The 27,241-nt window shown below is 41.1% G+C and overlaps 1 protein-coding gene across 1 annotated transcript in view; it reads right to left on the bottom strand.

The window, feature by feature from the left end:
- The window catches only part of LAMB1 (laminin subunit beta 1), an 82,094-nt gene that overhangs the window by 33,851 nt on the left and 21,002 nt on the right, over positions 1-27,241 (bottom strand). Inside the window, exons 8-20 of the mRNA XM_006161139.3 lie at positions 25,267-25,469; positions 22,701-22,821; positions 20,631-20,819; positions 20,178-20,357; positions 19,936-20,048; positions 17,816-17,895; positions 8,235-8,370; positions 6,677-6,835; positions 5,159-5,286; positions 4,825-4,948; positions 4,195-4,399; positions 3,173-3,316; positions 2,745-2,976 (exon numbers count right to left, since the gene is read on the bottom strand). Of these exons, the coding sequence (XP_006161201.2) occupies positions 2,745-2,976; positions 3,173-3,316; positions 4,195-4,399; positions 4,825-4,948; positions 5,159-5,286; positions 6,677-6,835; positions 8,235-8,370; positions 17,816-17,895; positions 19,936-20,048; positions 20,178-20,357; positions 20,631-20,819; positions 22,701-22,821; positions 25,267-25,469 (2,014 nt within the window). The remainder of the gene's footprint in view (positions 1-2,744; positions 2,977-3,172; positions 3,317-4,194; positions 4,400-4,824; positions 4,949-5,158; positions 5,287-6,676; positions 6,836-8,234; positions 8,371-17,815; positions 17,896-19,935; positions 20,049-20,177; positions 20,358-20,630; positions 20,820-22,700; positions 22,822-25,266; positions 25,470-27,241) is intronic.

Raw genomic sequence — 27,241 nt, 5'->3', positions numbered from 1 at the left:
TTTTTTTTTTTTTTTTTTTTTTTTTTTTTTTGTGAGGTTTTTCCACTACAGGGTGTGTGCACTCACCAGAGAGACAGAGAGAGACAGAGAGATAGAAAGCGAGAAATCAGCCCCCAGGGAGGATGGCCACGCCACAATCCCTTCTCCTCCTCCATTCTCCTCTCAGGATCCTGGGCACGCACGCACATGTACCCGGCATTGAGTTTAAGCCACCAGGTCCAGGAATCCAACCGCGGTCGACTACATAGGAGTCCAGCGACATAGCCATTATGCGAACTGCTGGTCCCATGCTGCTCTTCTTAAGATGAATAGTAATTAGGCTACTTTAACATTTTTCCTATAGCATAACAGCTGGAAGAAACTTTGAAGAACATCAGTCCAACCTAGTGATCCTTTTTCAGAAAGTTGGGTACCTGAACTCATCCCAGGTTATAAAGCAAGTGAGAAGCAGAACTAGGTCAGGGACTCAGGACTACAGATTGCCAATTCCTTTTGTTTTTCATGTGTTTTGGAAGCAGAGTTTACTTCTTCTTGTTTTGTTTTAATGAAGGAAAGGATAGAGAAACAAAAGAGGAAAACTATTAATTAATAGTTTTTTCTATTAATTATAGAGGAAATTAATCATCTACTAAACTAAACACAGACATAATACCAGAGTATATTTCCTAATTACGTGCTGGATAAACCTATAGTAATAAATCCAAACACATCATGGTATAAAGGGAGTGTTTACTTCCTGACTCTCCCTGTGCTCCCCCACTCAGGAACAGCCTGAGCATAGAGTTCCTTTCGAAATTCACAGGATTGAAACACTGATCGTCTTGGAATGAGGAAGAGAAGAATGAGAAATTGGCTCAAACTACACAGCATAATTATAAATATTATAATTATAAAATGTTGCCATCCAAACCCAGGGCTAAAACATTTTCTTTTCCCGAACTGTTTCCCTTTCTCCGGTAGGAAATCAAAACTCGACAAATAAAATCCAAAGCCAGTGGCGCTGCAAATATCAACTGAGCTACTTTGCAGGATGGTCTTTTCAATACATTCCATGGTGCATCTGATTACAAACTGGCATTGTGGATAGCCACCTTGGCTGCCTCCTATTCCACTCTCTTCTTGTTAGTTTGACTTTTTCCCATTCTCCATCTCCCTTTGAAAGAAAAATAAAAACACAGCAGAAAACAAAAGATGACTCCAATATTAATGTCCTCTTCCACTCTTGTATAATTGCATCCTTGCTTCTTGTGGTTGGAAGAAATAACTTATTTAAAGGAGTAGTCTTATTAACTTAGTTTAAATAACTTATTTAAAGGAATCTCCACATTTCTGAGTATCACTCTAGCGTTCAAGCCACTGTGTATTCCCACGCGCATTTTCACGCCACAAGTTAATCACATACTCAGTTTTCACTAATAATTTCTTTTATCTGATGAGCAACTCTGACACTGACTCCAGCACACGCTGAAATATTTCACAAGTGATTTTTTAAAAAAGCAAAATCCTACACGGAATAAATAGATGTTAGAAGAGAGAAAATTTATTGATGTAAAAAGATAGAGACTATCACTCTGAAAAGGTGAGTACTAGGGCTGTCCTATAGACCATGGATTAAGAGAACCAGAACACATGGCCAAATTTAGTTTGAATCCTGGCCTCAGTGGCTTAAAAACATCCTGGGCATGTGTGTGTGCAAAACCTTGACAGGATGGAGAAATGGAAGAGAAGGGATTGTGAAGTGACCACGTCCTCTTGAAAGATGCTTTCTCTCTCTCCATCTCTTTGTCTGTTTCTGGTGAGCACACATGCCCTCTGGCCATTAAAAAAGAAGTGGGCTCTGGGACCAGCAGATGGCATAATGGTTACAGCACTGGACTCCCACGTGGTCGACCATGGTTTGAGTCCTAGGATCCAGTGGCTTAAAACTCACTCCAGGCGCGTGTGCATGTATGTCCCAAATCCCAAGAGGTGACTGGAGAAGAGATTGTGGTATGGTCATTATCCCCGGCGGGTGATCTCTTGCTTTCTGTCTCTCTGGTGAGTGCACACACCATATAGCAAAAATCTCTCTCAAAAAAAAAAAAAAAAGTGGGCACCGTACACCAAAAATCTCTCAAGAGAAAAAGTGTGTTCTAAAAATATGTCTACATTACTCATTAAGTAATGAACAGTGTAAGTCATGTCACTTTTTCATATGAACTGTTCTTTATGTACTGAGCTAGACAATATTACCGGAGGCACAGTCTACGTCCTATTATCATACTTCTAGAACAGTGCTTTGCATCCATAATAATTACTCAATTGACATGTGCTAACTGGAAACATCTATTTACGCACATTTTATATAATCTCTTGGAAACCGTACTTGCATAAAAATTAAAACAAAGCCATTTAAAATGCTGAATGTCATTTGGATTTGGTTTCTACTTTGACCTAAATGAGGCATTACCATTTCACAACTGGGGCCCTAGGCAAGGATCTGCTGAGACAGAGAGATGGTTTCTCCACAAACCTATGGGGAACTGCTCTCTCCAAGAAGACAGAGTCAGGTCTATTTTGTTCTCTGCTGTATTTCTAGTACCAGAAAGAACCTGGGACATAGAAGGTATCAACCAAGTATATAATGGATAAATGAATGAGTTCCTAGAAAACAGAAATGAATGAGCTGCCTGGAGGGATGCTATGGTTTGTATAAGACACTATTTGCTCAACTAAAGACTATCTAAAGAGGCAGAGTCGTGTACCTTTCGCAGTTATGCCCCGTCGTGAAGTCCTGGCAGCTCAAGCACTCCCCGGTCACTGAGTCACAGTCGTCAGCATGGCCATTGCACTGGCAGGGCTGGCAACTCGGAAAGCCCCAGTACCCAGGTAGACACCGGTCACACTGCCGACCGTACACTCCATGGAAGCAGTGGCACTGGCCAGTGACAGGATCACAGAAGGCACTGACAGATCCTTGCAGGTGGCAATCACAGGCTGAAGAAATATGCAAGCAAGGAATTGCCTTAGAAACCTAATAAATAAGGACACATCCCTTTTATAAGCCTCCCTGTTCCCAGTTCAGAATACTCTTGGACTCCAACTTCCAGAGTGAAGCTCCTAAGAAACTATGGATACTGGCATTGCTCAGTTACTCTACATAAGCAGGGGACAGCGTTTCTGATGCACCTACCTTTGCATCCGCTGGGGCCAAAGCCAAAGGTGCCAGGCGCACATCTGTCGCAGGTTCTTCCAACCACGTTTGGCCGGCACTGGCACTGGCCTCCATTGGGGTCACACACAGAACTTAATGAGCCCTGCGGGTCACATTCACAAGCTACAGGGTAAAAAGAGGCGAGAACCCATGACTCAGCACATCCCACATCTCTGCCTTGGCCTACCTCCTTTCCTTGCGTTCTCCCAGATCCTTTCTCCTTTACTACTTTGGCTTATTAAGAATGGTGGTTTAAATCAATATCGCCCCTATGATGAGGAGGAGGGAAAAAGCAGGGGACAGACTTGGCAGATCAAAGCAGTTTTTCTAGGCAGGGAGTCATTAAGGTCCTCTCCCCTTGCCTTCAAAGCTCAAATATCACAGGATATTAGCCTAAAGCTTATGACCTTTGAGGGCTGGTCTGACCTTTCAAAGAGAAAAACATAAATTTCAATTAGTTGATGCTCCTCTAATTCCATCCCAGCTCCCTACCCTGCCTATGAAAATGTTATCTCCTCAAGAACTTCTCCTTAGTCACCTGTTATTTGTATATTTCGAGAATATCAATTCCATCTTCCATGGTGCTCTATCTTTGAAAAAACAAAGTCAAACCATAATTGAGAGATTATTTCCTTTTTGTTGTTTAGATTTTTGCCAGAGGGCTCAGGTACTCACCAGAGAGGGACAGTGAGGAAGCATCCCCCATGTGGCATGGTCAAATTGTATTTCCTTCTCCAATTCTACCTCCTTTTGGGATTTTGGACACACATGCATATGCACCCAGCATGTTTTTCAAGTTGCCAATCTGGGACTTGTACCGTGTAGCTGGCCATGTGGAATCCAGCCACCTTAACCACTACACCACGAGCTAGCCTAGAAGACACTTTTTCCTTTACGCTAACTGGTAACATAGAACTATAGGGCACTCACTCCAGTGCACCTCGTGTCCCAAGTCTCCTGGAGAGGTGAAGTAGCCATGGTGGCTTCTAGGCCATACCTACCAAGGCCGGTCTGGTGTAACAGGGCAGAGATGCTGAAGATTATGTTTCTGCAGACATCTGTCATTGGTGTCTTCACAACACTTCTGCTGTTCTCCAGACATCGGTATCTCTGAAACATTTCCCAGGCACTGTTGGTGACCACACCATCTCCTGAACCTCCCACGGTGAAGATGTCCAGTGACTTACAGTACGGCATGAGAACAAGCTGTGGGGTGACAAGAACAGCAAAGTTTCCTAAGGTTGTACCCCATATCAGCAATTAAAAAACGACCTCACACTAAAACCTCAGATGCTCCACTGACTCTTGAAGAGATAAAATAAGACCCATTAAATAAAGTGAAAACCTTCTCATTCTTAACTACTCTACCAGGAAAAATTTAGCAATACTTTGCATAGCTTGATAGTTTTTGAAAGATTGTATGTTTTTAAGGCATTTCATGTTTTCAGATGGAGGCAGCTTGAATAAAATCCTTCCATGGGGTAGAGTTTTATAAGTAAAAGTAACATCAGAGGCAAGATAGAATTGATTGTACTTAACTGCTTGGTTCCCCTTCAGTAAGACACCCGAGGGAAGACACCACTTCCTGCCCATGCTTTTTCCTGTGCTGTCGGCAGTGACCTTGAACTTACTGAGTCAATAAGTGTGTAGGGGCTGTCCACATCGCTATCCAAGGAGGTATACTGCGGCAGGTCCAACCTCACCGTGTAGTTCATTCCCTTCTCAAAGCATACTGGACGAGGGAGGACGACGTATCTGTTCCCAAAAAAGAGAGAAAAACACCAATGGAAGTCAAACTTTATAAACATCCAAAAATAAAAATGAAAAACTCTGGAAATAATGAAAAGGATGAAAGTTGATCATCAATGTGTGGCTCTGAAATGGTCACTCAATGACTTACAAGAGAGTAGAAATAATTAATTTGCATTTTAGTTCTGCTGAGCTGGAGGCCACTGTCACACTGACCTTGAGCCTGGTGATAACGACACCACCTGGTTGTCATCATCAGGAACTGTGTTACCACATCGGCTACTGGTTGGAATCTTTCCGGGCCGCTGCACTGTAATGACGACTTTTTCCCAGTGGTCGGGTAGCTAGAATAAGAAGTAATTGAAAGGACCTTCTGCATTAGTCGTTGCTGTCTGCCTGTTTATGAAGACTTTGCTGATCAATTACTTGCCAAGGAAAACACACAGCTGCTTTTCTCTTCCATTATTACCATTTCCTCAACTACTGCCCCAGTTCCAGACCTAATCCTTCTTGCCTGGACACTAGTCACCTCCTAACTGTTCTCCCTGCCTCTACCCAATGTCCCTTTCGGTCACTGCTGCATACAGCTGCACTTTAATGCAGCTCAGATAATGGCAATCCTCTGCTCAAAATCCTTCAACAGCTGCCTGTGAATATAGGGTCCAAGTTCCTTTAGAGAACCTGGGATTTCTGCAAACCGCATCTTCAACTGTACCCCTTACCCACTATGAAGAACAATTCTCACTTTCTCCTTGTCTCTGCTCAGGTTCTTCCTCATTTCCTTTCATGTCAGTTTATTAAACTTCCACCCATGCTTTAAAGCCTAGATCCAAGTCTCTGTGTAACTTTTTGGTAGCCCCTGGCTCGGCCTGGCTAGTGTGAACCTCCTTGTCTTCCAGCCCTGTGTGTAGCTCTACTGTCATACTATCTTTGGCCTGTCATTCTATCTTTGGCCAGTCATTACCATTAGGGGGATGTGTCTACCACTGGGCAGCCAGGCCATGGGGGGACGAGAGGATCAGATACCTTGTCATCATCATCTCAACTTTGTCAGGTTAAGGGCCTAACAAGAGATCAGTAAACATTTGAGAAATCTGATTCAAGAACAAACCCTATAGTCTAGTGGTTAAGGGCACCAGATACCACATGACTGACTGTGGTTCTAATCATATGAAAAACATGCTGGGTGCATTGTGTGTGCATCCTCCAAATCCCAACGGGATGGAGAAATGGAACAGAAGGACTGCAATGGGACCATGCCCCACTGATGGGTGCCTTCTCCTTATCTCTCTGTCTCTCTCTGGTGAGTACATTCATACTCTAGCAATTAAAAAATAAGTAAGAATTGGATTCAAGAAAAATGTACTTCGTAACTTCCATGGAGAAGGCTAAGGTCAGGTAGAGGCTGATCTGCTCTGCCACAACCTCCAAATTTCACAATCATGGGCAGAACCCATCAGAAGCACTACTTCACGACCAACACTCTCCCCTCCCTCACCCATCCACTGAGGGGTTTCCTTTTTTCTTTTTTCCCCCCTTCTTGTTTAATCTACATTTCATCACTGCACATCTTTGCAGCATATAAAAGGAATTTCCCAGCGTAAATACACAGCATATCAGTCCAGGCAAAGATAGTACATCATTCTTAACCCAGAATTTTATACTTCTGTGTCTGTTATATGTTATTGTCTTTTTCTTCCATCCCTCAGCCCGATTCTCAAGGGGTTTTCTTACCTGTGGCTCATAGCGAATCAGGATGTCATATTCCATGGAATATGGGATGTTGTCAATGAAAAATTCCAAATAAGCCCCTTCAGGCACTCGGACAAAGCCGGCTCCAGTCCAGGAAGGAGTCCGGTCCTGGATATACTGCCGTTCCACTATGCTAACGCCCTGATGCCACACAAAGAAATCCAAAGTCACCCAAAGAGTCAAACACCCAAAGTGGCTGTCTTATATCTATTTTTAATAGTCACATATCCCTTAGTAGATTATAAAAAGTTTTTGTTACCTAAACAAGAAATTGGTTTCTTGTTCATTTTGTGGTTGGAGTACTTTGGAGATGGGACGTTGAAGATGGGACTCAAAGTCTTGGGATATACTTTTTATGATATGAAAAAGGGAATAAGCATGAAGGAAGGAAAGAGAACATTCCAAGTGCTATTATAAGCAAGCCTAGGAGTGATGACATTTCTGAGATTCTCCACAAGGTCATCTGGTAGCTAGTGGACTAGGCTTGACTGTCCACTTACTGGCATTAGTTTCAGGCTTCAGGTACAAGCGAAGAAACTTGGCACACTAATGAATGCTCACTGTTGATGAGTTAATTCTGAAGAACTGTTCACAGCGTTATATAATACCTGTGGTTGGTCATCTACAATGAGCGTCAAGTCCTTCATTCTCTGTATGTATGTGTATGTGGTTTTACCCACCAGGAAGTGCAACCTATGTTATCCTCCCCATGAATCTGGGCTGGCTTTGCAACTTATAACCAAAAGAATATGAGGAAATGACATGCTGGGACTCCTGGGCCCAGGCTTTAAGAAACCTGGCACCTTCTGTTTCCTCCTTCCTAGAATCCAGAAGTCTTACAGGAAGTCTCAGTATCCTTATCCACCATAGTACGAAGAAGCTCAAGAGAGCTGCTTAGCAGCCCAGCAGTGGTGGTGCAGGGACACTGCTGTGCAATGCTGGAAACCATGTGGGAAGGCTCTGAGTTTGCATCCTAGGTCTACTTCAACTTGCTAGGCTCACACATGGGTACACCCTTGATCCTGACTGGGTGCAGGGCTGGGGAGAGGATCACAGCATGAAAACCCTGTTGAGGGTACCTGTCTCTGTCTCTCTCTCAGGAAATAAACAAACAAACAGAAGAAAAAAGAGCAGATCAGAGAGGTCACATGAAGAGGCCCAGCAGTCTCTAGCTGTTTCAGCCATACCAGCTCAGTTGCCTGACACACATTTTAAGTCATTAAATTTGGGGATGATAAGTGAAACAAGCCTGAATATGATGTTAGTTCAACAATAACTTTAGAGCACAGTAGAGAGAACAAGCCTTTTTCTTGTAGAGATAAAGTTCTTAAACCAACCAAATGCCTCATTAGTGAATGCTCCAAAGTCTGTGAGTTATAGATTTACATAGCTTTACATATAACTATTCTCCAGAAGGTATGGTCCTGATCCATTTTTTGATGGACAAAACTACAAAAATGCTTCTTAAAAAAAGTATATCTATGTCATTACTGCTCCTAATACGCTGCTTTCCCCATGTGCCAAGCATACCCCTACTTACAGGCCCCAAGTTGGCTTCCTCTGCCTCATAGGTGTAGTGGTCCAAGGTGGTGAAGTAGTAACCAGACTCCACTTCATTGCACTGACGTCCGATCATGTGAGGCCGGCAGGAGCACTGGCCTGATTCTGCAGAACAGCTGGAAGGAAAGAGGAGCCAGGTTAGTGCCATTCAGCAGCTACCTAAGATAACTCACTGTAAGCAGTTCCTATTCACCATTAAACATTATGCATGCTACGAAGATGCTTTCTCCTCAGACTGGAACTATGCTGGAGGCCTGGGTTCTAGTCCCAGTCCAACCTAAAGGCTAGGCACAATAGCATGTGCATGTAATCCCAGCAACCTGGAAAGCTGAGGAAGGATCATGAGGACGAGGCTGACCTCAACAATATAGTGAGACCTTATCTGATAAAAAGCTGGGCATGGTGGTGTCTGCTTATAGTTCCTCTAGAGATGGGAAGATCACAACAGTGAGATGCTGTCTTACTTTTAAAAATAAAGAAATGGGATTAAATATTTATGCAGAATTTTCTATTTCCTTTGGAAAGTAAATATGTGGAAAAAGGTAGTGTCTATGAATTAATCCTAAACTCCAAAGCATAACACAGAAACCTCTTCAATGATGCTCCATCTACACTATATTAAGGCTTTCTGTAGGTATCACAAACTTTCTTGCTTAGGTATCATGTATCTTACTGTAAATCCCTTTCCTGGGCCTCAGACACAAATATCCAACTGCCTGAAGGACATTCTTACTTGGTTATCCCAGAGGCACTCCAAACTAACGGATCCAAAGTGGCAGCACTCACTCCTCTCGTGTTCTCTATTAGGGTAAAGGCACTACCACCTACTGAGTCAACCGAGTCCAACATTTAGAAGTTATTCTCTAGATTCTTTCTTCACACTCAACCAAGAACCAATCCTGTGACTTTACCTCTTTGCAGCTTGTGTATCTCTTCCCCCTTCTCACTGACTATGCATGGTGAGGCAGCAGCAGTCTTCCAACGGTACCCTTACTGCCAGACTTGGAATTGCCCGACCCAAACTAAGACCTTCACATAGCTGCCCAAGGGACTTTTCTGAGATGCTTCAACCATAGCACTTCCTGGCACAATGGCCCTGGGGAGGTGCATCAAGCCTTCTGCAACTGGCCCTTCTCCATCTCCCCCACCTCATCCCTCTCCTTACACCTCTCCAACCATACCCAACTACTTCTAATTTCTCAAATGCACCAGATGATTCTTAACTCCTTCCCTTTGTTTATGTCACTCCTGTAAGCTGGAATGTCCTTATCCTTTATCTCTCCTGGCAAAAGTTTGTCTATTTTTTCAAGACTCAGTTCCTGGATGACCTCTGCTGTACTATTTACTGACTAACAGTCTCTATTCCATAAAATAAACTACTACTTCCTTATGCCACCACCTCCTTGGGTGGGAACAATGTCTTTTACTTGTGTACAAAGGATCTTCAAAATGTTCACTGGGGCCAGCTGGTGGCATGGCGCTTCAGGAGCCAGCTCCCACGTGGCCTACTGCGGGGCTGGAACCTGGGACCTGGTGGCTTGAGAAGCATGCCAGGCATATATACATGTGTCCCTAAGATCCTGAAAGGAAGGATGAAGAAGGGATTGTGGTGTGGCATCCCTGAGGGATGCTTTCTCACTTTCTCTCTATCTCTCTCGTTGTGTCTCTCCTTCCAACAAGCATATGTGCCCTATAGCAAAAATTTTTAAAAAATTCATGGAGCATGTGTATTATGAAAAAATCATAGTGCATGATTTCAAGTATTTTTTTTTCTTCTCCAAAATAAACCCATACTTTAGTTCCATCTTTTCCACAGACTTTGTGAAGTCCCCCAAAGCTTGTCACGTAGTAGGTGTTCATCAAAGTTGATGCACTGGGATGTCACATCCTACTTAATTTTCAAGCTGAGCTGAACTTCCATTCCTCTCACAGTCTTGTTTGCCCCTTTAAGGCCTCAATTGTTCCTTACTGTTCCTTATCTGTATTGTATCAATATCTAAAACACTTAAGCATTTCCTCCCTTGTCAAGCTTTTTTTTTTTTTTTTTTTGGTGACAGGGTCTTACTCTACCTTCCTGCCTCAGCTTACCAGTGGGAGCAGGTAAGCTACCGTGCCCAGCTTTTTAAAAATATTTCTTTCTTCTTTTTAAATATTTTTGCATAGCATGCATGTATTCACTGGGGAGAGAGGGAGAGAGAGACAGAGACAGGCAGAGGGAAGGAAAGTGAGAAATCATCCCAGTGGGGGATGGTCATGCTATGATCCCTTCACCTCTATTCTGCTTCTGGGATTTTGAGCATGTCCACACAAGCACCCAGCATGAGTCTTAAACTGTCAGACCCAGGACTCGAACAGCAGTTGGCCATATGGGCATCCAGTGCCTTAATCATTACACCACCTACTGGCCTCACCAGCTTTTTTTTTTAGACAGGGCCTCACTATGTTGTCCAGGGCAGCCCTGAGTTTGTGATCCTCCTGCCTTAGCCTCCCTAAGTCACTGGAATTACAGGTGTTTGCTACAGTGCCTGGCCTTTAGGTTAGGCTGGGAATTGTCAGCCTCCTCCGTGGCCCTGGCCTGTGGAGCACAGCTTTAGCAGTGCATGGCACCATGGCTGGGTCTCCTGTAGCATAATTATTGACAGATCTTTCTAACCCCCTCTTTAGGTCCATATTTACCTCAGTCTCCCACACTCACACCTGAGCCAGTACTCTGTACACCGAGTATACTCAATATACATTGGTGAAACAAATAAACGAAATGAAGGACAGGTATCGTGAATAAAAAAACAGAAAACAATGTAGGAGACTCAATGTAAATAACAAACACCTTTTTGTTAGTCATTACTGTTTTAGGTAATGAGGGTCTTTAGATGAACTATAATGTATTCATTTTGTTCTCAGCCAATGTCTCTTTTTTTCCTCGGTATCACAATTTTATATATAAGATAAAGCCCAGATTACATGTTTCCATTTTTGCTTCATGGTAAGTCCAGCTGCAGTTTGGAATTGTTCCTTTCAACCCATTCTCAAAGTCCATTATTTTTCTCATGCCAAAGTTCATCTTAAACCACGTGCCAAAGGCAAGTTGCAACACATGAGGCTTAACACTCAGAAGTTTGCTAAAGTCTTCTTCCTGTATGTCATGTTATTGCCCTCCCAGGAATAGGAATTCTTCACATCCTGCAGCCAATCCCCAAGAGAGGAAAGCTTGTTCCAATTAGGACCTAGCCCTCTTTTGGCACAGTTCACCAACAAAAATCATCTGCAGAAATCTAGGCATTAGACATTACCTCAAATAGACAAAAGAAAATCTCTCTTTCCTTCTTAGCAGTTGTTTACCGAGGGACCAAATGTCCAAAACATGAACCACTGAAGAAGAAAATAACTAGGTCCGTCACATGTGAACATGAAAGAACCAGCGAATGAGGGGAGGATAAAGACGGGGAAGGCTCCCAATGTTGCCCTTCACCTGCAGCACCATCCTAAACAGGAGCAATTCCAGGAGAAGCTGATCATGTGCAAGGAATTCCCTTAACACCACCCCTGCCCATCACAAGTCTTTGTGTCCACAGGCTTGCGGCAATCCCTTCTCCATTTCTTCATCCTGTCAGGATTTGGAGCACACATATACATGCCTGGCATGTTTTTCAAATTGCTGCAATTTGAGCCTGATGGTTGGCCATATGGAACCTGGTTCCTTTAAGCAGTAGGCCATGGGGCTGGTCCCTCAGCTCTGCTATTTCTGTCAGCAGCTTTAACATTCCTGTCGACGTCACCTCCTTTTCTATTACCCCAGTATTCAAATCTCATTTCAAATGTTTCTCAGTTTAGTAATTTCCTTTCATTGTCACTGCCACTATCGAAGTGCAGGAGTCATCCTAAACCTGTTACTCAAGCAGTTTCCTAAACTGACCTCTCAAACTCTTCTCCCTCCCTGGCCCAGTCCATTCTGTCTACCATAGCCCCAACACTACACCACAGCACTACTCTTCCCTTCACAAAACCCCACAATTCTCTCTTCTTGTCTTACTATATCAAGTTGCCACCTTCCCTGACTGGCTTCTGCCCCTGCCATAACCCAACCTCTGAGAACAATTGCTTCTCTTTCTGGCACTCACCCTTTGCTTTAAGATGAGCTAAACTCATACTCTTTAACAAATATTAATTGAGCAAATATTGACCCTGGCAATTACATTTCCTGGTGTTGCTGCCCTCACATTTTAGTACATTATCCACTTTCTCTGAATGAATCTTTACTGTCTTGGTAAGTCCATTATTTCAGGCTAAAGTATATGGACAAAGAAAAATGGGAAAAAATAGTCCCTGCCCTAAGGAAATTACAATGAACCAATACAACAAATCAAAATACAATAAGAACCTAGACAGAGCTAAAAGCAAAGCACTATGAGTATAGAGGAAGGCATGAGTCACTAGACTGAAGAAGATGAGGAAGACTTCAAGAAAGAGGTAGACCTGAAGCTTGGAGTGGATTTTAACATGCAGAGAGAGGACAGAAATGATGGTAACAAATGTCAAGAAGAAACTCAGGCAGAGATGGTCAAGATCAGTTCCTCACTATTGAGCACCTATGAGGAATAATGTGGATGCCAAGGGAAATGCAAAACCAAGTAAGATAACATTTCTGTCCAGAGAGAGCTTTTTAATACAAACAACTGTAAGACAAAGTGGAATAAAATAAGTGCTGAAAGAGGTCCAGAAATAACGTGTCATTGAAACATCAAGGGAAGGTCGAGGATTTCAGTACAGAAAGCTCAAGAACAGTGATTTGAAAGCTCTAAATGTAATTGCTAAAATAATTTTAAAGGCTGCTGTAAATATATTAGTATTTTCAATGTTTTTAAACATGTACAAGTAAGCATTTACCTAGCAACCCTTGCTACTGATTCTTATTGTTATTAAAGCAGGTAATTTACTAGAGAAAACTTGGTTACCCTGGAGTCACATTATTTATATTAACTAGGTCTTTCTTCTTTAACTATGCAGAAGTTTAAGCTGTCAGCATAGCTGACATGAACTACTAAGGTTTTACAGTACTACCAAAAATTCATTCAGCTCCTTATATAAAACATTTTAAAACTTTTTCCACTTCGAACGATTTTTACACTTAATTCTGCATTGGTCAGAGTAAATAAGGAGTGTTTGAGATTATATTTATAGATCGTCTCTCCCAAGAAGTACATATTTAGTTTTTTAACATATTAAAAATCTTTTATTTCTCAAATTCTTTTACACAATCAACATTTACTCAGTACTTACTAAGCATTCAAGGCAAAGCAAAGAGATACTGTCAAGGTAAAAGATATAAGAGAAGTTTGTGGGAAAATGGAAACGTAAGTTTATTTTGGTCCAAAGAATTGTTGAAATCCATGCACTGTTTTTTCATGATATGAATTTTTCATAAACTTGTTTTTAAAATATAAGAAGACCTGTGCATGCACAGGAAAGAGGCAGAGAGAGAGAGAGAGAGAGAGAGACAGAAAGATATTCCCCACACAGGGCCTGGTCACACTGCAATCCTTTTTCTAATTCTCCACCCATCAGGATCCTCGACATGTACACTTCTTGCATTTTTCAAACCAACAGGGTTGGGGCTTGGACCTTGGTTGGTCATGTGGAATCTGACCCAGCCCTTAAAGAATTTTTTTGAAGACCTTTCATATTTATGGGTATTTGCAACAAAACATCCAGCAAGCATTTTCCAGTGCCACCTATATGCCACACATTGTCTTAGTAGAATCAGTACTTCAGGAGACTCAGCCAAAAGGACAAATAGAGAAATTCTTCTTGGAATTTGTTGGAATGTTGGGAAAACAACTTTGAAAATGATCATAAAATACTATATCATCATAGAATTAGAAGGCATTTTTGAGGGCCATGCTGCAATACCTTCTCCTCTATTCTCCTCTTGGGAATTTTGGGCAAGCATGCACACATGCCTGGTGTGAATTTCAAGCCTTTAAGCTGCCAGGTTTGGCCAGCCTAATAGTTAAGGGAGCTGAGTCCTACATAGCTGACCGAAGTTTGAATCCCATCCAAAAACATTTTAAAACTTTTTCCACTTCGAACGATTTTTACACTTAATTCTGCATTGGTCAGAGTAAATAAGGAGTGTTTGAGATTATATTTATAGATCGTCTCTCCCAAGAAGTACATATTTAGTTTTTTAACATATTAAAAATCTTTTATTTCTCAAATTCTTTTACACAATCAACATTTACTCAGTACTTACTAAGCATTCAAGGCAAAGCAAAGAGATACTGTCAAGGTAAAAGATATAAGAGAAGTTTGTGGGAAAATGGAAACGTAAGTTTATTTTGGTCCAAAGAATTGTTGAAATCCATGCACTGTTTTTTCATGATATGAATTTTTCATAAACTTGTTTTTAAAATGTAAGAAGACCTGTGCATGCACAGGAAAGAGGCAGAGAGAGAGAGAGAGAGAGAGAGACAGAAAGATATTCCCCACACAGGGCCTGGTCACACTGCAATCCTTTTTCTAATTCTCCACCCATCAGGATCCTCGACATGTACACTTCTTGCATTTTTCAAACCAACAGGGTTGGGGCTTGGACCTTGGTTGGTCATGTGGAATCTGACCCAGCCCTTAAAGAATTTTTTTGAAGACCTTTCATATTTATGGGTATTTGCAACAAAACATCCAGCAAGCATTTTCCAGTGCCACCTATATGCCACACATTGTCTTAGTAGAATCAGTACTTCAGGAGACTCAGCCAAAAGGACAAATAGAGAAATTCTTCTTGGAATTTGTTGGAATGTTGGGAAAACAACTTTGAAAATGATCATAAAATACTATATCATCATAGAATTAGAAGGCATTTTTGAGGGCCATGCTGCAATACCTTCTCCTCTATTCTCCTCTTGGGAATTTTGGGCAAGCATGCACACATGCCTGGTGTGAATTTCAAGCCTTTAAGCTGCCAGGTTTGGCCAGCCTAATAGTTAAGGGAGCTGAGTCCTACATAGCTGACCGAAGTTTGAATCCCATCCAATGGGTTGAAAAACACACTGGCCATGTGTGCTTGCATGACCCAAATCTTGACAGGATGGAGAAGAGATTGTGACATGACCATGATCCCTTGAGGGGGATGCTTTCTTCCTTTCTTTGTGTCTCTATCTCTTTCTGGTAAGTACACACATATTCTAACAGTTAATAAAATTATATAGATATAAAATAATAAAGTTTATGTTTCTCCCACCAATGATTTCCAAAGACAGGGTATCTCATCAATCATGCTAGAAAGATCACTGATTATATGCTTTATAATCTTTTGCTTCACAAACTCTCTTGATAAATACATTGTGGTTTTTATAAATTTTTGCTAGAGTGACTAGACAGCAGGCCAGGGGCTATGTATATGTGGAAACAGACAGAAAGTGTGTGGAACAGAGGAAAAAAGGAAAGGAGTGCAAGAAACAGAAATCACTAAGGGTAAAGGACATTCCTGAGTTTATGACACAATTTGGGAGAATTACATATGCTACTTTCATCTAATCAAGACGGATTTTAGGAGTGATGACAGCTTTGAATTGAGGAATCAGTTACTGATGGAATTAACACGTGTTCTGGGGGTCACAAAGGAAAGTCAGAAAATGACTCGATAGGCAGATAGCAGCTTGTCTGTCCTCCCTGCTTTTAGAATTATCTAGCTTCCTCTCCTCTGGAGGTTTTCTAAGAACAGAAATTCACACTGGAGCGTCACAGGCTACATGCTGTACTGAGTCTACTGCACGATCTGGAACAGAACAAACCCAAACAAAAAAGCCAAAACAACATGTTCTTGATGCCTAAAATCTCACTCCTCCTCAGACTACTACAGTGTTGGGAAATAACCTTGAAAGAGAGACAATTTTTCAGTACATGAAGTTTGCTCAATGAATTCAGTGTGTTCTCTCTGGGAAGATTTAGGACCACAGGAAACATCTGTCTCTTCTCTCAGCAGACACTTACACTATCTGGACCAGATGTTCTGATTTCGATCCAGTAACAGAGATTGACATTTCTTTGACTCAAAGGTAGTTTTTCAGTACCCATGAATTTAACACTTTGCTAAATGCATATTTTGGTAGAGCTTTGTGTTTCATCTATTCAAGGAATACTGGCATATATAAGTAACTAAAAATAATTATGTGTAATTTTCATTACATATAATGGAAGTTGCAAAAAAAGCAGAAATTAAAAACATGAAAAGATTCTCTCCTTTTTATTTTTGGAGATGTTTTTGCTATAGGGTGCATGCACTCGCCAGAAAGAGTGAGACAGAGAGATAGAAATCGAGAAATCATTCCCCGGGGGAATGGCTATGCCGCAATCCCTTCTCCTCCATTCTCCTCTCAGGATCTTGGGCACGCAAGCACATGCGCCCAGCATGAGTTTAAGCTACCGGGTCCAGGACTCAAACCATGGTCGACTACATGGGAGTCCAGCAACATAGCCATTATGCCAACTGCTGGTTCTGGAACATGAAAAGATTCTCTACACAAATCAAAACAGGAGTCCATTTTCTAATATTTTGATTGACATAAAATAAAGTCTTTAATGATACAAACTGCTTTTGGAATAGCAGGGACTTGGTAGAAAAGAAAACTGGTACAATCTATTTGGAACAATCTGACATGCTTTATTAAAATTTAAAAATGCACATGTTGTTTGACTTAGGCATTCCATCACTGGGAACCTAGCCTTTAGAAATATCTACAAACATTCATCAAGATAAATCTATATGGATATTCACTGAAACATTTTAAAATACAAAAAAACACCTAAATAATCCAATAAATCATGGCACTTCACATAGTAGAATGTGAAAAAAATTATTAAAAAGATGTAGATGAACACATGTTGATATTAAAATAGTTCTCCATGTGAATGAAGCAAGTTTCAGCATATAATATATATATTACTTTAATTTTCAAAAAAGTCAGGAAAGGTAAATGGAAAATCATGGGTTGCTTTTTTCTTTGTATTTGTTTGGTTAAAAATAAAAACCTACTGTATCATTTTATTTTATTTAAAAAGAAAGAAAAAAATGTTTTTCACAGGTATATTGAATACTATTACTAATTTCCAGAGATGCAGCACCTGTTATTAGGCACTTTTAGGCACTTGACTTGGGGAAAAGACAGGAAAAGAAGTAGCTGCTTTTCATTTGATATCTGTCTGAATTTTTTGAAGTTTTTTTTTTTTTTAACCATGGAAATACATAGCTTCCTTGGTTTAAAAAAATACTGAAAAGTGAAAGTACAAAATAAAGTGAAAGTACAAAAAGTACAAAAATAAGTGACGCCACCATTAAAAACCAAGAAACACAAATTTACTAGAAGATTTCAAAGCTAACTCTTGGAATAAAAAACAATCTTTCAATACATTGAAATCCCAGGTAGAAGTGATGACTAGGCATTAGACCAACGATAAATATATTTTGCCTATATTCTTAGGAGTGAACTGAACCTCATACCTTGCCTATAAGCCATGCCTTTCTTGGATGACTGTGTACAGGAGCTTGAGTGAAGTCCCACTTACCTATTGTTTAATGCTCCCCCAAGGTCACAGTCACAAGGTCGACATCCATCCAAATCATTGCTTAACCCCCAATGCTCTGGCTGCAGAACAAAAGATTAAACAGTTAAAGGTAGTTTCCTATAATTACACAATCGACTCAAGTTACGGCGTGTTTTGATTATTCCAACATTCACTTTCCCCATGAAAACAGACGTCACTGAGAGGCAGGCATATCTGAGGAAGGAAACCCAAGGTGCCAGTCTGCAGCCAGAGGGTTCCACATTACAGACTATTTTCTTTGCCCTGTGTATAACCTTCATCTAACAATTCACATGAGTGAGTAGAAAAAGTAACAGTTTTTTTAACCAGAATTTCTCTAGCAATAAGAAAGTTACGGCAAATATTTGGCATGCCTTAAATTTCCTCTCAGTTCAATCTGTCATAAACCCATAAAGAAAGCCCATCGAGCGTTCATCTCTGTGGAAACAGTATAAAGCTAGGACTGTCCTGCCAGCTGAGAGGTGAGAAGGTAACTGAATCTTGGAAACATGAAAAAAGGAAATAAAAGAAATGGGATGGTATCTACAGAGGGAAGAAGATCTCTCAGCATCTCAAAAATGAGCAGATAAAATCAGGTTCACCAATTTAAATCAGACTTTTAGAACTCTAGTGTAAGATTCAGGACTATATATAAATATAAATGTTTGGTGATCATAAACATAATTTGAGACCAGTGGATCCCCCAAATCATAAAAGCAATATAAGAATGTCATAAAAGGGGGTGAGCTGGGAATTCAGGAGAAAATTTTTCAGGGACACACAAGAGTCTATGTAAATAAGGGGAAGAGGTTACGGAATGGTGTTCCATAGCAAAGTAAAAACTATTAACCATTCAAACCACTCAATATATATATATATATATATAAAGAACAGATAACAAAAAAATGGTAGAACTAGTCTTAAATAGGCACAACATAATACAGTGTTCAATAGTGAAGAAGGTGAATATGTATATATCATTGATTTGATTATTTCATGGTGTAGGCATAATTGAGAAACCCATACCTTACCCTTGAAATCACACACACACACACACACACACACACACACACAATCACCAGAGGTTTAAAAAAAAAAAAAAGAATGTGATGAAAGATATAGAATAATTTTTAAAATAACCTTCAAGTAAAAAAAAAATTCTCATAATCTACTTAGAAGCATTACAGCAAACTTTTTTGGTGTATTTACTTCCAGATCAAGATATTATTCACATCCAGTGGTTTATACATACATACATTCACATTTATGTAACAGATATATATTTAACAGTGCAAACATTTCCCCCATTGTTATTTTTGATGGCCACCAAATATCGCATTGTATAGATACCCCAAATTTACTTAACTGGTTTTCCTGATATTGCTTCCAAGTTTTTTGTTGTGATTAGTAAAACATGCAATGAGTATTCTGGTGAATACATCTTTGTCCAGTTTTGTAATCTCATTAGGGTAGAGTCCCAGAAGTGGGACAGAAATGGGATTCAGGGGGCAAAGGGTATGCTCATTTCTACAGGCTACCGACACACAACTCCAAAATGCTTTCGCAAAGGATATACCGATTTGTATTTCATCAGCAGCAAACAACTACCAGCACACCTCATTATGTCCTAACAGTAAGCATTCCCATTCTTAAAAACCTTGGGGCCAGCAGTTGGCGTACTGGTTAAGAGTGCTAGACTCCTACACAGCCGACTGGGTTTGAGGTTCCAGACCTGGTGGCTTAATTTTTCACTTTCTCTCTCTCTCTCTGTCACTCTGTCCCTCTTTAACATAAATAAATAAATAAATTTAAATAAAATAATTCTTAAAAAAAATCTAGAAAGAAAGAAGGAGAAAAAATCTTTTATTAATTTAGTCTGCCAGAGTGGTATATCATTGTGATTTTAGTTCATAATTCCAACAGTGATGATGAACATCTTGTCAAATTATCCATTAGTAATTCCTGTTTTGTGAATCATCTGCTTGCATCTTTTAACATTTACATACAGGTTGATGGCAAAACCTATGACATCAAAAAGCCTTGTCTATGAAAACATGTCATACGCACAAACTACCCAGGCCACGTAATGAGGATTTACCTACCAGACACTGGTCACAGTGCTGTCCTGTCACCAGACGTTTACAGTAGCAGTAACCGGTCTCAGAATCACAAGGATTCCCACCAGGAATCGTTCCCAGAGGATTGCAAGCACAAGCTTTATGAAAGACAAGATGAAGAAACAGAAACCAAGTGAGTCTGAAGTAGCAGTCAGCTTCAGAACTGCAAAGGGAAGTAGGGACTATGTACACAGGAGAATCCCAAACCTATTGGCAAACAGACTTACATTTACAGCCGAATGGATCTTTAGCACTTAAGTCATAGAAGCCTTCTTTGCAAACATCACAATGTTCTCCTTCCACGTATAATTTACACCGACATTGACCAGCAATGAGACCAGAGGAAAAATCCGTGTAACTGTCACAAATTCCGTCATTCTGAGAACCGGCTGGGTCACATGTACATCCTAAGAATGAAAAGCATCAGGTTAAAGCACCAGGAAACATAACATGTATTTGTATAAAATACATATTCCTTTTCTCTCTTCAGATCCCATACAAATAGACTAAAGAGGACTGACTCCCAAGTAAATTCCACTCTGGGCATCCTACATAGCAATTAAGTAACAACGCTGGGACTCCTAGTTCTACCAGCTCTGAGAGCAGGATGCCAACTACAGGCTGTTTCATCTGAAAGGTAACCAGAAGTAGGTCCCACGTAGTGACATTTCCCAACATACGTTCACAGAAATTGGGATCTCGGACGTCCCTTTCCGGGTGCTGGTAGTAAAAGGGTTTGCACTGCTCACAGCTGCGTCCCATCGTGTTGTGCTGACAATCATCACACACTCCTCCGCTGACATTGCCGGTGGCCAGGTAAACCGCCATGTCAAAGTGGCATGAGCTGGAATGTTCATTGCAGTTACACTCTGTGTGATAAGACCAAGGTCAAGAAAAGCCTTTAGATATATTTCCTAACACAGGCTGGGGTTGGTAGGAAGGAAGCTCAGCTCGGAAACCAGGGGATAAGTTCAGGCAAAATGGCAGTCAACAAGATGGCTTTCATGGTGACACATCCATGGTTGACACTGGTTTAAACTAAATCAGGTTGGCAACCTTAAATACGTGAACTTCATTAAATAAACACAAGGAAGGATCTGCTACCTCTGGAGGAGACTAGGTTATTAAAAATGAAAACCCTTGGGGGACCAGCAGATGGTGTAATGGCTACATCACTGGACTCTCATGTAGCTGCCCACAGTTTGAGACCCGAACCTGGTGGCTTAAACTCACACTGGGCGCATGTACATGTGTGCCCAAGACCCCGAGAGGAGAATGAAGGAGAAGGGATTGCGGCGTGGCCATCCCCTCAGGGGGTGATTTCTCGCTTTCTGTCTCATTGTCTCGCTTTGTCTTTCTGGTGAGCCCTATAGCAAAAACCTCTCAAAAAAAAAAAAAAAAAAGAAAAGACAGAAAGAAAAGAAAAGAAAAAAAAAAGAAAACCCTTTGGGACTAGTCCCCCTGGAAACTTGTCACAGAAGGCAGGCTGTCATTCCATCAAGGAGTCCCCTGGGTCCCACTCAGGGTGGAGCTTGATGGAAGGATACTACTTAAAAGGACTTTCTGAAGGATACATTCCTAGGAAGGCCTGTCTGAGCTCCCTGCTTCGAGGAATGTGGTATGATGGCTTGATTTCCTTCCTCCACACTCCCACCCCACCAGGCCAAGCTCTTTAGTAAGAATTAAGGTCTGTTTAACAGCCATCTAACCAGCATTCTTCTGAAGAGCCATCTTGGTCCCATCCAGTTTGAATCATCTTACTCTCATGCTCAGTAATGCATACAAATACCTCCTGTCTTCTCACAGTGAAGCTCCTGTCTTTCTGGACCTCATGGGGCTCTATGCTCTACCCTTCCCACCTGGTCTGTCTGTCTGCTGCAACAGAACACCCTGCAGAGAGGGACTGCATCTTTTCCACTGATGTATCCTTGGTGCTTAACAGAGTACTGCTCTCCCAAAACCTCAGAATTAAAGCTCAGGATTATTTCCCAGCATAGACTCTGAGGTGGTGGCCACTAGAACATGGTGGCTTTGTGCTCCACATTGTTATCCTTAACCAAATTCCCTCCCACCTTTCTTTCCCTTTCCCCCAGTCCCTTTCTCCCTCCCTCCTCCTCTTTCTTCCTTTCTTCTCTTTATCTAAGCAACCTTAAGTATTTATCAAAGGTCAGCTGGGTTTTACCAGCAATGCTTGATCACTCCAGCTCTCCCTGGTTTCAAAGTTTCTGTAACAGTCTTTCTTAGCAGAAGCACGAGAAAGCATGGTCTTCAAGAGGAGGGCGGTATATCAGAATCACTGTGTGCGGGGAAGGGTGGGGTGGGTTCACATGACACCTTTGGGCAGAGAATACCATTGGGATGGATGGAAGTATGCCCGAGGCTATAGCTGGGCTGGCATGGAAACAAGGCCCAAAACTCTACTTCTTATCCTGGACCTTACTGATTACAGTCATATTTTTATTTCATTTTCACTTATGGTCATCTTGCCTTAAAACCAGGTCAGGAACATCGCCTAGTCTTGTACTATAGTTACCAAAGTATCTGGATCAGTCCCAAACACATAGGTAGCACACAGTAAATATTAACTTATTAACTTAAGTAAATGGATATCCTGAGTCTCCTAGAAGGACCAAAGTGAAGCTGGGAAAAGGACAGAACATCTACAGACTAGTCCACTGTTTGAGTACCTCTAACCCGGAAACAGATCCTGCAGTCATAATGGATTAAACATGTCCTCGACTGAGACTTACTTTTACAGGCATTGCTGTTCCGACCTTCAGCAGGCCTCCACGGTAAATCGTGGTAGAAATCCATGCACAGTTCACAGTTTAAGCCCTTGGTATTATGCCTGCACATGCAGTGTCCATGCACCTTGAAATTTATGAAACAGGGAAGAGCATAATCAGAAACCAACTAGTGGCCAAATTTTCTCCACAATCGATTCACAACGTAAAACCACCTTTCACCCTAACCTCAGGCTCACAGAAAAGTTTTTCTGTTTTTGTTTTCTCTCTACACTCAACCAGTACTAGCTGTCTTGCTGACGGTTATATACCCCATCTCTAGAATAGTTTCTACTACAGGGGCCAGCATATGGCGTAATGGTTATGTTGCTGAACTCCCACATGGCAGCTGTGGTTTGAGTCCTGGACCCAATGGCTTGAAACTCACACCGGGTGTGTATGCGTACATACCCAAAACCTCAAGGGAGAATGAAATAGAAGGGATTGCAGTGTGGCCCTTCTCCGTGGGGGGGTCTCCCTTTCAGTCTCTCTGGCAAGTGTATGTGCTATATAGCAAAAACCTCTCTCTAAAAAAGAATAGTTCTATTACATAACAGATGCTCAATAAATATTTTATTGAGTATCTAATAACCCAGACTAGCAAGTTTAGTTACTTATTTTTTAATTAGAGTTTAAAAATTATAATAGAAATCCACAAAAGATAGTATAGTACATAACTAAATGTATACTTATCACCTGGGAACCAAGACACATCACGGCAAGTTTTATCCCTAGATCAGACAATCATTTATTTTAAAAAGGTTTTTGTTAGCTTATTTTGTTTTTCACGTCAGACATAGTACTTAATGCTTTTTTCCAACCACAAAAAAATGTTAAAAATTAACCATTTACCAAATTTACATTACTTTTTTCTTTTTATGTAAGAGAATATAAAATCTAAAGAAAACCAAAAGACATACACTTCACAAGAGGCCCACAATGAACTAGTTTGCATTTGTCACTGTAAGGCATACTTAAGAGCCCTGAAGTATAGAAATGATAAATTATTTTGGTCTACCAAATCTGTATGTGTATGGCACCTCACCTTAACTCTTGTTTTCTAAAGAATGGAATTCACAAACAGGGAAGACAGGTCCATCCTGGACCCACCTTGGCAGGGATGCAGTTGGCAGAAGACTACAATCTTCTCATTACTAGCTGTTTTTACATGAACCAAAAAACAGTTCCAAAGCACACACCCCAAGACCCTACAGTTTCGACCTTAGCAGGTCTCCAAGGTAAATCGTGGTAGAAATCCATGCACAGATCACAGTTTAAGCCCTTGGAGAACCCCCTCCTCTCCGCCCCCAGAGGAGGGCCACACTGCAATCCCTTCTCTTCCATTCTCCCTTGAGGTTTTGGGCATACACGCATACACACTCGGTGTGAGTTTCAAGCCACTGGGTCCGGGACTCAAACCGCAGTTTTGAGGAAACAGTACAGTGTATGGTGAGACCCTCGACAGTGACATGACATGAACTACCCAGCAGATTGTTACACTGTAAAATAAGCACCATCTCCCTAGCATACTCTGAAAGATGCGGCATTAGATTAGAGACACGTCCTTCCCTTTGGGCTCTGTTAAACATTCCACTTTGTTTATGCAATGAAAGTGGTAACTAGAGTGAAGGGAGGGCAGAAGATTTAGAAGGACTGAATCCACGTCATTCTGCACCTACCTTGACAAGGAGCAACAATCCTTCAAAAGGCAAAAAGCAAGCAAGCCAGGCACACCCTTCTCTTCATCAAGAAGGGACGCCTACACTTTAGTGGAAGGAGCCCAGGGGCAGTCGGGAGAGCTGGATTTGATTTCCCACCAGCTGCTCATCACTTACATTGAGCCCTTTCCCAAATTACTTAACCTCTGGTCTCTTCTGTCAGGACAGTTGGTTTAGGTGATTTTTCCAAGTCCTATCTGGCTTTAAAATCCTACGGTTCTACAAAAATCCTCCTAGAAACTTACAGACTATCCTAACTCTCCTTAGCCATTTGGCAAATCACCCACATCCCAAATTTCCCAAACAGACATATTTCACAAACTCAGCATAAAAGTGGGAAAGGAATGAAATGTGAAGAAAAGGATAGAAACAAACTCCATTTCATCTCTACATAATATCCCATGAATCTGGGTTAACACTTCCAGTTTCTTTGGGCTGGGATAAACTTATACTTTCTAGCATAAAGACTGAATGCTTGTGGTTTTTAATCTCCCTCAGTATAAAGGCAGCCTCAATTGTTATTTAGACAACTTTTTAATCCTTCTTGACTAAAATATCTACTTCAGCAACAGCCTGCAGCAAATTCCAAAACTTAATCCAGTATCTATGAAGTGAGCAGTCTGTATATTTCCATAGTCCAAGAAGCTCTTCAAAGAGAAATCAACACTCAATCACCAGTATGGTGCCAAGGGCTGGCTGCAACTCTGAAAAACTAACACTCCTATGAAACCAAAAGACTTAAGGTAAGACCAGTTTCGATTTGCATTTTGGGGCCACCCCTTTAAAGGAGAAAGCCGCCAGCAATGCTTACTCACCATTCCTTCCACTTCTTCATCGAATCCATCCACAGGAGCACATTCGCTGGCATGGCCATAGCAGAAGCAATTTCCTCGAACCACCATATCATAAACTGCATAATAGTACTTCTCTCTGATTTCCATTCTGGAATCCAAAAGGTTGTCTCCCAAAGTATGCAGTTTCACAAACTTGATTCTCAAGTTGGTGATTTTTAATAGATCTAGGAAGGTCACCAACAAGATTAAAAGTGTGGTCAAACAAGTGACAATTCTTTTGCAATTATACAATGTTGTTTCTCTTTAGGAAAAAAAAAAAACCCAGGGCAAATGGAAATGGTTTAAGTGACATTTACTCTCATTTCCCTCACAATGTAGTGAGGGGATTTTAAAAAGTTGGAGGGAAAATGAAATTATAAATTCATTTTGCCACAAACAAAATTGAAATCTATGCATTTTTTTCATAATATGCATTTTTTCATGAACTTTCTGAAGACCCCTAACAGATGGTCACCGTTGTAAATGCTTATGTGAGCATTCCTGAAGGGAGGGAAGGTTGTTACCTTTTCATCAGTTTGTCTGCTCTGTGATGATGATACCACGTTTGCAGACCCACATTTCAGGAAGAAGTACAGAAGTGGAGAAATGATAAGAATGCAGCTGTATTTCTGCTGGAACCGCTGGCATCAAGAAATTTAAAGTACTGCAAGACCATCTAGTTCCCACAGCAATTGGTATCAATTTCAAAATTGGAAAATTCCATCAGGTGAGAAATGACTTCTCAAAGGCACTCCGATTCTCATCCTTATCACAAGATAGTTAGGAACATATTTTTGTGCCCATTTTTGAAGGGTAAATATTGTCTGAAATTTCCCACCATTTATGCAAAATGCAATGTACCAAAATAGACTTAATACTATAGAATAACTACAATCTAGGGAGAGAAAATCTCAATGAAATGTTTTAATAATAATGTGCCAGAGGGTACACATGCTTGACAGAGAAAGAAAGTGAGAAAGCACCACCGTGGGCCAGGGTCACACTCCTCTCCCTTCTCTATCATTCCCTCCTTTGGGAGTTTGGGCATGGACACACATGTGTCTGGCATGTCACTCAAGCCACTGGGTTCAGGCCTCAAACCCTCACTGTAAGCCATATGGAATCCAGCCCAACCAACATGCCATAGCCTGGCTCCTCACTTAAGTTTTTAAGCAACATTTCCAAGTAGAGCATTCTGTCCTAGTTTTACAAAATGTTTCCACATTTGCCAATATAATTACGTGACATAAGGGTCATGGAATGGAATATTAGGGCAAATTGCTTTCTCCTAGATATAACCCATATGAAGCTCAGTTTCTCTTGCTGTATTTTTCCTTCTTCCTAGGACTGTAGATCTATGCTATATGATAGAAGTGGAGTGATCAGTTACATTCTATCGTAACTGGATAAACCAAGAGCTAGTCAACCTCATCCACTGGTGTTTTTCATGACTAAGATAGCCTAGCTGAAGTGGATCCTAACAAACTGATTGTCCATCTGCCCTCTCACTGAGCTCTGTAGCTTGAAATTGCTCCTAAGATCTTTCATTTTACACCGATGCATTCTTACCACTTCCAACACAATAGGACAGTGGCCCAGTGCATTTGATGTGTTCAAAGTCCAAATACAATTTTAAATCCTTATAATATATGCGTAGCTTACAATGAAGCCTATAGACATGGCTGTGGGTGCAAAGGGAAAGTCCATGCATTAAATCGAGCTCTTTGTAAAGTCAAAAACTAAACAGAGGAACTGTGGTACTCCTTTTCTGAATGGCTGTCCTGAATGCCAACATTTCCTCCTGCACAAATCCTCCTGCACAAAATGAACACAAGTGCCTATTGATGTGAGGCCAAACAACAAGCTTGAAGAGCAGCTGGAGTATTTAGAAACCCTTGAACTGGTCTTTGTGGAAGCCCTCAGAAGAGCAAATATGCCCCCCCACCCATATTTAACA

This window comes from Tupaia chinensis, unplaced genomic scaffold (genome assembly GCF_000334495.1).
Source record: "Tupaia chinensis unplaced genomic scaffold, TupChi_1.0 Scaffold138322_1, whole genome shotgun sequence".
In the NCBI taxonomy this organism is placed as follows: Eukaryota; Metazoa; Chordata; class Mammalia; order Scandentia; family Tupaiidae; genus Tupaia; species Tupaia belangeri.
This window is presented reverse-complemented; position numbering and strand designations above follow the sequence as displayed.